This window comes from Myotis davidii, unplaced genomic scaffold (assembly GCF_000327345.1).
Source record: "Myotis davidii unplaced genomic scaffold, ASM32734v1 scaffold200, whole genome shotgun sequence".
NCBI classification, from domain to species: Eukaryota; Metazoa; Chordata; class Mammalia; order Chiroptera; family Vespertilionidae; genus Myotis; species Myotis davidii.
In genome coordinates this window covers 7,153,217-7,164,022 of record NW_006293700.1, presented here as the reverse complement: position 1 = coordinate 7,164,022, position 10,806 = coordinate 7,153,217, and the positions used below count along the sequence as shown (strand labels likewise).

The 10,806-nt window shown below is 34.5% G+C and overlaps 1 protein-coding gene and 1 pseudogene across 1 annotated transcript in view; both read left to right on the top strand.

Annotated features, from left to right (window-relative positions):
* The window catches only part of ATAD2 (ATPase family, AAA domain containing 2), a 50,504-nt gene that overhangs the window by 11,455 nt on the left and 28,243 nt on the right, over window positions 1-10,806 (top strand). Inside the window, exons 8-12 of the mRNA XM_015566285.1 lie at window positions 1,301-1,408; window positions 3,827-3,935; window positions 4,191-4,306; window positions 6,947-7,121; window positions 7,977-8,065. Of these exons, the coding sequence (XP_015421771.1) occupies window positions 1,301-1,408; window positions 3,827-3,935; window positions 4,191-4,306; window positions 6,947-7,121; window positions 7,977-8,065 (597 nt within the window). The remainder of the gene's footprint in view (window positions 1-1,300; window positions 1,409-3,826; window positions 3,936-4,190; window positions 4,307-6,946; window positions 7,122-7,976; window positions 8,066-10,806) is intronic.
* LOC102757250 overlaps window positions 9,191-10,806 on the top strand; it is a 10,423-nt pseudogene continuing 8,807 nt past the window's right edge.

Here is a 10,806-nt window from a genome sequence, read left to right as displayed (position 1 = left end):
GGGGGGGGGGGGGGGGGTGGCGCGGAACAAAGGAAGGCCTGCCAGCCTAGCAAGAGAGGCCATGTCCTGCGGCAGGAAGGCCCCAATTGGCCCTGATCACCGGCCAGACCTAGGGACCCTACCCATGCTTGAATTTTGTGCTCCAGGCCTCTAGTTGTAATATAAAATTGGTAGGTTTTTTTATATAAAATTTCAGACCTATACTAGATAGTTTTAGTTTCAGGCTGATCACAAAGGTGTTTAGGTAGGTGGACAGTGGAGGATTATTTTCTCACTTATATCTATGTTTCCACAACCCTTTTTCCAAAACCTTTGGGCCATTTGTGCTTCAGATTCAGATTTTTGAGAGGAATTTACAAAGGTAACACGCAGCATAAACATCTCCAGTAGTGTCTGGGCCAGCACTCCTTAGTCAAATACATTAATTCTATAGCAAAACATATGAGTAATAGTAAGTGGGACAAATGGAGACTGAATTGCCTTTATGACATTTCAGATCATGTTTTGCTAAATGTATAATGGAAAAGCTTGTTTTCAGAGTTTTTTAGGTACAAGATTTTGGACCTACATTATGCAGGCAGTAGAAAAGTGAGCCTTTTATATTTTTGAAAATATCTACTTAACCATGATTGCACTCTGACTCAGAAAAAACTCTAGATCTGGATCTAATGGAATAATTAAAGGTTTTCCAGCCAGATTCTTTGTTTGGGTTTTGTTTTTTATTTGTTTGGTTTTTCCCTGTGGGTCTTTTGCAACTGTCCAAAGGTAGTAAAAATGATTTAAAAATTCTTTGAATATTCATAGCACTTGGGATCTTATTTAATACTACCAACCAGGCTAAGAATTTCATTATATTTTTATTTTTGTGTGTGAGAAGATTGAGATACGGGTTTGGTAACTCATTTACATTTACACAGTGGTTAAGTGGTAGTTGTGAATTTATGGTTGATGATATACTGTAGATAAAAGGCTTTTTTTTTTTTTTACCTGTGAAAGGTGTCGTTCGATCCCCAAAGGGGTCGCGACCCACATGTTGAGAACCGCTGGATATGCTGTTTTATTGAACATTTGACGGTCAGCTTACCAGAGCCTTTTATCTTTTTTTCTTTCCTCTTAGTTATCCAAGTCTTTTATTTCCTTCAAAAGATTCAGCCAACAAAGCTTACTTCATTGGTTCAGCAAATGTATTAATTTTAGGATAAACCATTTTGGATTATTAGGTATTTTCTGATATTTACACCTTATGCCTTTTTTCCTCTGCCATTCTTCATCATGATTTTAGTTTTCTTCTTTACTTCAGGCGAAGACATGCTATTCACAGTAGCGATTCTACTTCCTCTTCCTCTTCTGAAGATGAGCAGCACTTTGAGAGGCGCAGGAAAAGGAGCCGTAATAGAGCTATCAACAGGTAAGTGCTATATTAAAGCCTTTTAAAACTACCACCTTTTTTTTTTTTTTAATGGTGAGACAGCTGAATAATTTGAGAATAAGAACAGTTTGACTGATTAAAAAATTATACAACAGATTAATGTATAATAACAATGCAGCCCTACCTGGTTTGGCTCAGTGGATAAAGTGTTGGCCTGCGGACTAAAGGCTCCCGAGTTCGATTCTGGTCAAGGGCACATGCCCGGGTTGCAGGCTCGATCCCCAGTAGGGGGCATGCAGGAGGCAGCCGATCAATGATTCTCTCTCATCATTGATGTTTCTCTCTCTCTCTCCTTCTCCCTTCCTCTCTGAAATCAATAAAAATATTTAAAAACAAAAAAACAATGCTGTCTTGTTTGAAATTTCTTATTGAAACTAATAACAGATTAGAACATGTTTTCTTGTGTAACCATTACAGCTCAAAATAATTCCATTTTTTTCAAATATACTTCTTTAAAAAAAAACCAATAATGCATTCCTATTGTAAAATACTTTAGGAAAATTGAAGGGTTTACTCATTTTATAACTCCTTGTAATATAAGTTCACATATACTAACCAACTTATTTGAGTCTCACACTAATTATATGAAGTAGACAGGGCAAAGATTATTTCCATTTTACAGATGTGGTTGGGTGATTGAAAAATGCAGTTCTTGGATCCTAATAATATGTTCTTAGAGTAGGCCACAAATGCTTAACAAAGTAGTTGGAACATAATAATTGAAGGGACATGCAAATCAGCCATTCTTTGTATCCTAAACTTTATATTATCACATTAAAACTGCCCTGCCCAATATAGCAGCCACTAAGTCACCTATGTCTATTAAGTACTTGAAATGTAACTACCAGAATCTGAATTGAGTATATTGTAAGTTTCTATGAAAAACACATTCTTGAATTCCAAAGATTTAGTACAAAAAAAGAAAATGTAAAATAGCTCAATTTTTAAAATACTGAGTTTTGCATGTTGAAATGATAATACAGGATTTTGGATATATTGTAACAAATAAAATGGATTATTAAAATTTTACCTTTTTGTTTATTGTGGCTAATAGAAAATTTTAAATTAGAATTTTGGCTTGCATTTCATTTGTTGGAAAGCAATAAATCAAATCATCAAAAAGCTGTATACTTAGACTACTTGGATTTTTTTTTTTGCTTTCATTCATAGAAATACACATCTAATCCTATGGACTTTATATTATGCAGTTATATTTCTTTTTTTAATTGCTGATATTTTACCATAGTAACTTTATTTTGACTTACTTTTTAATCCTCACCCAAGGATATTTTTCCATTAATTTTTAGAGAGAGTGAAAGAGAGAGGGAAAGACAGAGAGAAACATGGATGTGAGAGAAACACATCAATTGGTTGCCTCCTGCATGCGCCCTGACGAGGGCCTGGACCAAGAGGAGCCTGCAACCATGGGACATGCCCTTGACCAGAATCGAACCCGGGACCCTTCAGTCCACAGGCTGAAGCTCTATCCAGTGAGCCAAACCAGCTAGGGCTATATTTCTATTAAGAATTATTTAAGACATAGCCTTTAAAAAGCTGCAAGTGCAAACTTGTTCATCTTAGATTTTGCAGTATAAATTTCTCGTAAAGTTTGGGGATAGCAAGAATTGTCACTTGGGATGAGCATGGTGCTTCCACTTGTGTTCAGCTGCAGCAGTTATTCTTTGCTTAAGCATTCTGGTACAAGTTATCTTAACCTCTAACATAAACAGTTTTCATTTTTCCAACACAAGCAGGTTCTTTTAGGCACGTTCTTTGTAACATACCATAACCGGTTTTGAAAGTAGTTAGAAAAGTAGTGATTCATTGTTGCCTGAAAGGGTTGGTGTGGACCAGATGCTGGTGGATTATGATGATTTTGCTGAGAGGTATTATAGCAGAGTTTTTGCAGATTTGAAGACACACTGCTTGGATTTCTGAATCTGCCACTTACTGGTTTGTGATGTTTGGCATTTTAGTTTACCTTACCTGTGTGGGTTTGTTTAAGAGGGGAAATAATAATATCTACTTCATAAGACTGTTGGAGGATTTAATGGATTAATATATCTAAAATGTTAGACACGATCAATATAATTATAATGTGTATTGATACAGTCTGAATTTTCAACCATGAATTATCTTATGGTGATGTAGCTTCTTAAAAACTGGTATTTTCATTTGATTGTATTTCTTTAATAATAAAGCTTCTGATATAACCTCTTTCTAACAAATTCTTAACCTATATAGAAAATGAGGAAGCTGAAATACATAAGATTGCTCTTGTTGAAATTTAATTTATTTTTAAATTTTTAAGAAAAATGCTTGTATTTTATCGTAGCATTTGGGGGAGAAAGGTGAGTTGATGGTTTTGTTCGTTTTTTTCACATCTTTTTAAAATAGGTGCCTGCCACTAAATTTTCGGAAAGATGAATTAAAAGGAATTTATAAAGATCGAATTAAAATTGGAGCAAGCCTTGCTGATGTTGATCCAATGCAATTAGATTCTTCAGTGAGTACTGTCCTGAAATGTATGCTTGAACTATAATAATAGTGTTCTTTAACTTTAGTTTTAAAGGTGTGTTTTTTTATCAGTTTAATTTTTACAGACTTTTTTCTTTTTTTTTTTATGTTTAGACCACAACTAAGTTATGTTTTAGTGTTAACTCAGTTGATTATGTGTAGGTTATGTATCGTATAGGGATAGAGTGACATTTTAATTTTGACTCCAAATCAAAGAATGTCTGTATTTCCCTTCCATCACCAGGTACGATTTGATAGTGTTGGTGGTCTGTCTAATCATATTGCAGCTCTAAAAGAGATGGTGGTATTTCCATTACTTTATCCAGAAGTCTTTGAAAAATTCAAAATTCAACCTCCAAGGTAATTTAATTATACATTTTATTTTAGCCCAAAATCTGCATTATGCTACTATTGTCCAGATAACGCTTCTCTGTTGAAATATTTTAGGTCTACAATAATTTGTATGTTTTTCCTGCAAGGTCCTGGGTGCTTTGAATATTTTTACTTAATGTTTAGCTTAAAAAATGTTTTTAAAATTGATTCTCCATGGAGAAAAAAGATTGCCCATGGTTTTTCAAACATTTAGTGAAATTCCTTCCATACATACTTTTTTCTCATTTTTAAAACTTAGTTTAAATTTGTATCATAGTAATAAATGTACATAGTTTTAAAAATTAAATTGTACTATAAGTCTTTAAAGAAAGGTAGTAACCCACTTCTCTACTCTCCATTTCACTTCCCACCTCTATGGAAAATTAATTTAAGTAAACTTTTTAAATTAGTAAGCTTTTTTTTCTTTTGCATTGTAAAAGTTGTATACTGTAAAACAATCAGTTAAAACATTGGTGAATTCAGTTTTGGTCTTTAAAATTATTTTTCAGGAATATTAATCATAAAAATTTTAATCAGATATTAATATTAAATTATAGCATTTCTTACAGGAAATATTGGAACTATCTAGTTAAAGTAATTTAGTAAATTTTAAAAGGAAGAACAAAGTCCCTGAATTTTTTCCCTCTTTATTTCTCCTTTACAACATGTATTTACTCCCATAGAAATCAAATATATGATTGTGTAAACTTGTTTTCACATACATTCTCTTTGTAGTTTAATAACTAAGTAATATTCCATTATGTGGTTGTGTCACATTTTATCTGCTTTTGCTGTTGCTGACTGTGTAGTTTTTTCCTAACTTCTCATTATCATAGTGTCAATATTATGTACATCTCATTGCTTCCTCTTTGTGTGGATCCTTAATTCCTTCTTTAAAATAAAGTCTTACAAATTAGATTGTTGCCTCAATAGATACGTTTTTATTTTTTTGAATATATTTTTATTGATTTCAGAGAGGAAGGGAGAAGGGAGAGAGAGAGATGGAAACATCAATGATGAGAGAGAATCATTGATTGGCTGACTCCTTCACGCCCCACACAGGGATCAAGCTCAAAACCCGGCATGTGCCCTGATCAGGAATCAAACTGTGACCTCCTGGTTCATAGGTCAATGCTCAACCACTGAGTCTCACCGGCGGGGCTCAATAGATATGTTTTTAAAGTCTGTACCTACCTTGGTTTTTGTACGTTGAAATCACTGTTGTTTTTTCCATTTGTTTGTTTAGTTGTTTTCTTACCAGGTGCTTCATTCTTTACATCTCTATTTGATTGCCTCTTATTGTCTTTTCTTTTATAGTTTATTAATTTTTAATAGATTTCATCTGTCACTTGTGACTTTTCCCCTGCCATTCTTATTTTGTCATTGCTGTTTTTCTGGGATTTTCCTTTTTATTTATTTATTTTTTTTAATATATTTTATTGATTTTTTACAGAGGGCTAGGGTGGGATTTTCCTTTTTAAGTGTTTCTTTTCAAGGGTAGTTATTTGATGATCTGAAACTGATTATTTCATATTAGCTTGGTAGACTTTAATTTATGACATGTATTTCTACACCCTTTTAACATTTCTATTAAGAATTATGAGCCTGACTGGTGTGGCTCAATGGTTGAGCATCAACCTATGAACCAGGTCAGAGTTCAATTCCCTGTCAGGGCACCTGTCCAGTTGCCAGTTCAATCCCTAGTAAGGCAGTGGATCGATTATTCTCTCTCCCTCTCCCTTCCTCTCTCAAATCAATTTTAAAAAAAAAATTTTTTAAACAATTATGAATAAAGCTCATTTTCTCAGAATAAGAGCAACAAATAACTTTGGAACTTTGTGGAAAACAAAGCAAAGCAATAGGTTACCCTATGGCAGTGATGTCACAAAAATTATTTTAAATTATTTACATTTCTTAGTCCCTATCACCCAACCACCATTATTTAAGTTCTCTTTTACCTTCCTTTCCTATTTAGTTCCAACATGTTTTTTAACAAAACTTTTAGTGTTATGTTACTGTGACTGAAGCCAAAGATTGTAAACTATGAAGTCTTTATTTTAAGTGTAACTTTTATGCAAGGAAAGGTAATATGATAAGCATAATGAATGAATAAAAGAAAATAGGTTTTACACTTCATCTTAGCCAAAAGACAAAAGACCTAGATGCAATTAAAAGAAGATATGTTTTAAATAAAGGGTTTTATATAGTTTCAGTATTAATTTTCTAGTACCAGTATTAATTCCAAGGTTTTAAATTATGCTCGGTGAATTGAAATATTTCAGTTGTCTCATTTAGTTTTTAAAAACAAATATGTTTGTATTGATTTTAGATAGGAAGGGAGAGGGAGAGAGACAGAAACAGTGATGAGAGAGGATCATTGCGCGGCTGCCTCCTGCACACCCCCTACTGCGGATTGAGCCCGCAACTGTGCTTGTGCCCTTGACTGGAATCGAACCTGGGACCCTTCAGTCTGGAGGCCCATGCTCCATCCACTGAGCCAAACCGGCTAGGGCTCATTTACATTTTTAGTCATTAATTTAGTGCACTCATGAAATTGGTTTGTAATTTTGTCTAAATAGTCTTGTTTTTTGATGTGTTAATAATAAAATAATACTTAATCTTTTACAGAGGTTGTTTGTTTTATGGTCCACCTGGAACTGGAAAAACACTGGTTGCTAGAGCACTTGCCAATGAGTGCAGTCAAGGGGATAAGAGAGTAGCATTTTTCATGAGAAAAGGTGCTGATTGTCTAAGTAAATGGGTAGGAGAGTCTGAAAGACAGCTACGATTGCTATTTGATCAGGTATGATATTAAAACTTACCTACATAGATTTTTAATCAATGTAGATGTAAGTGTGTAAGGATTAGATAAATCTTGCATTTAATTACTTTTCATGGAGCAAAAATTCAGAAGACTTACTCAAAATATGTAATCTTCCTAGATTATTTTTCTTTGTGTATCAAGATAACACTGACCTATAAGGAATAGTTTTATAGGAAGAAGAGAAAGGAATGATTGTATCTAAGTTCTGTGGAGTCTTAGAACCTAGAAAGAGAGTGGTAATTTCATACTTAGGGAGACAACAATAGTGAGCTATGTCTCAATAGAAGATCAGTTCATCCCCAGACTGGCTTTAATTTTATATGCCAGATTGTATTGACAGTACATTGTGAGATAATATGTTCTGATCTACTAAGGCATATTGTTGCAGATGCTTTGAAATCTCTTTATGGAACTCATTGAGAATTTTTATTTTAATTTTACTGAGGTATGTCTTCTTTAAACTTTGGCATCATGCTAATTATTTTCCCATCCAGATATGGAGGGAAGGTTGTATCACTTCCTACTCTTTATCTTATTGTGACAATTGGTCTTTTATAGATTTTTTTGTATATCCCAATAACTGTAGCTATACAAAATCTAAGTTATATAACCAGTAAAGTATGTATTGAATATTTCTAGTTGAAATGCAAATAAAATTAAACTATATGTTATAATTTAGTCTGAACCCTTAAAACATAGTTCTTGAACTTACATTTAGATTTATAACTTAGAAATTTTATAAGCAAATTTTAATGAAATGAATTAAAATAGTTTATATTGTCTAATATTTGAAGTTTCTCATCATAACATGCAACCACTGGACCTACTTTCTAGGCTTACCAGATGCGCCCATCCATTATTTTCTTTGATGAAATTGATGGTCTGGCTCCAGTTCGATCAAGCAGGCAAGATCAAATTCACAGGTAAAAACTTGCTTGATGACTCCTGCCTTTTTCCCTATATTCTGAGCTATATTGGTATTATATGAGCAATACAATGATTAAATGGTGAAAGAAACTTTACAAAGCAGTAGTTTCCCTTTTTCTTTTCTTTTTTCTTATTTTTTTTTTTTGGAGTAAAATCCCAATATACTATAGAGTGGAAAAAGAAAAGGTGAACCTGTCCTGGATGGCAGGGTATTCTCAAGTACAGTATTAAAATTTTGGTTACACTTTTTGGCTCTCTGAGTGGCACCATGGTTGTCAGCAAAAACAAGTGCCTTATAGGAGGAGGCAAAAAGGGAGCCAAGAAGAAAGTGATTGACCTATTTTCTAAGAAAAACTGATGTGCTGTAAAACTGCCAGCTATGTTCAACATAAATAATAATGGAAAAACACATCATGAGAACTCAAGGAACCAAAATCCCATCTGATGGTCTCAGGGGTCATGTTTTTAAAGTGAACCTAGCTGATCTGCAGAGTGATGAGATTGCATTTAGAAAACTCAAGCAAGCTCTGGCTGGTTTGGCTCAGTGGATAGAGTGTTGGCCCTTGGACTTAAGGGTCCTGGGTTCGATTCTAATCAAGAGCACTTAACTTGGTTCCCCTAGTCAGGGTGCATGCAGGAGGCAACCAATCCATGTGTCTCTCACATCGATGTTTCTATCTCTTCCTTCCCACTCTCTCTAAAAATCAATGGAAAAATATCCTCCAGAGAGGATTAACAAAAGAAAGAAAACTCAAGCTAATTACTGAGAACATTCAGGGCAAAAACTGCCTAATTTCCATGGCATGGATCTTACCCATGACAAAATGTGCACCATCGTCAAAAAATGGCAGACTGTAATTGAAGCTCATGTTGATGTCAAGATTAGCAAGGGTTATTTGCTTCATCTATTCTATGCTGGTTTTACTAAAAACTGCAACCATCAAATTTGGAAGACCTTACACTCGGCATCAACAGGTCTGCGGGATCTGGGAGAAGATAATGGAAATCATGACCTGAGAAATGCAGACAAAATACTCAAAAGGAAGTGGTCAATACATTGATCCCAGATAGCATTAGAAAAGACATGGAAAAGGCTTGCCAGTCTACGTATCCGCTCCACAATGTTTTTGTTAGAAGAGTCAAATGCTGAAGAAGCCCAAGTTCAAATTGGGAAAACACGGAGCTTTGACGGTAGTAGTACTGGAAAAGCTATTGGGGATGAGACAGGTGTGAAAGTTAAATGAGCTAATGGATATGAGCTGCCAGTGCAAGAATCTGTTTAAAATTCAGACTTTTCATGGTGTTAAGTATAAAAATACTATTTGTATTGCTGTTGTTTTTTGTTGTTGTTGTTGTTTTTTAAATATATTTTATTGAGTTTTTACAGAGAGGAAAGGAGAGAGATAGAGAGTTAGAAACGTCGATGAGAGAGAAACATCGACCAGCTGCCTCTGCACACTCCCCACTGGGGATGTGCCCGCAACCCAGGTACATGCCCTTGACCGGAATCGAACCTGGGACCTTTCAGTCCGCAGGCCGACGCTCTATCCACTGAGCCAAACCGGTTTCGGCTGTATTGTTGTTTTTTTTAAATCTTGGTTACAAACTTAAATGCACACTGGCCACTGAAGTAAGGTGTAAGGCAAATGAGATGAGTGAGGCAAACCAATGGTAAGTGTGGGTTGTGGTGTGGAATGTGGCTGAGTGTTCAGTCATAAGAGCATAACCAGTTGTTTTTATTGCCAACCTCCTGAAATGCAGAAGCTTACCCAGACTTGAAAAATAAATTTTCTCTTTCTTAAATTTTATATTCAAATTTGTAAATATTTTTAAATGTTGCCAACCAATTCAGATTCTTTTAAGACATTGCCTGAGCCAAATAAAATATGTCCTAGCATGACTACTAGTTTAATATTCTAATACTAGCACAACTTCCTCATTTTCAGGATGGGAAAATTGAATATCCCTTATGATAAACTGTTTACTCAAAGGAGTACCTTTCCTTAGTGCCATTGCCTCAAGTCCCAGTTCGTTTTCAATTTTTCAGAAATTCTTTTAAAATGAGCTCATAGTCCTAGCTGGTTTGGTTCAGTGGATAGAGCATCAGCCTGCAGACGGTCCTGGGTTTAATTCCGGTCAAGGGCACATGCCTGGGTTGCAGGCTTGATCCCCAGTGGGGGGCATGCAGGAGGCCAATCAATGATTCTCATCATTGATGTTTCTGTCTCTCTCTTGCTCTCCCTTCCTCTCTGAAGTCAATAAAAATATATTTTAAAAAATAAAATGAGCTCATAAATTATCTTTTGCTTAATTAGTTTGGGATACCCTAAAGCAAATGTTTGCATGCCTTCCTATATGCCAGTATTGTTTTTTATTGTAAATGATATAAAAGAGGAACAAGAAATAATGTAATAGGTAAGTTTTGACTCTTCTAATACTTGACAATATTTATTATATTCTGGTTGCCTTCTTTGACTTGATGCTATACAATTTCATTTGTTGCTCTGAGTAGTAAATGATAATGTCAAGTATGGTAAAAGTAGTTGTCTGTATATGTCCTACCAGTAATCATACAAACTTTTTATATATGACACATTTCATTATCACCCATACTAATTGTGTTACTAGGAAGAAACATTTAACAATAATTAACATCACTTTGAAATCAAGTAATTGCGAACTTACGACATTTTTGAAACAGTTGTAAAGTGATTGGAATAATTTTAACAAGGACATG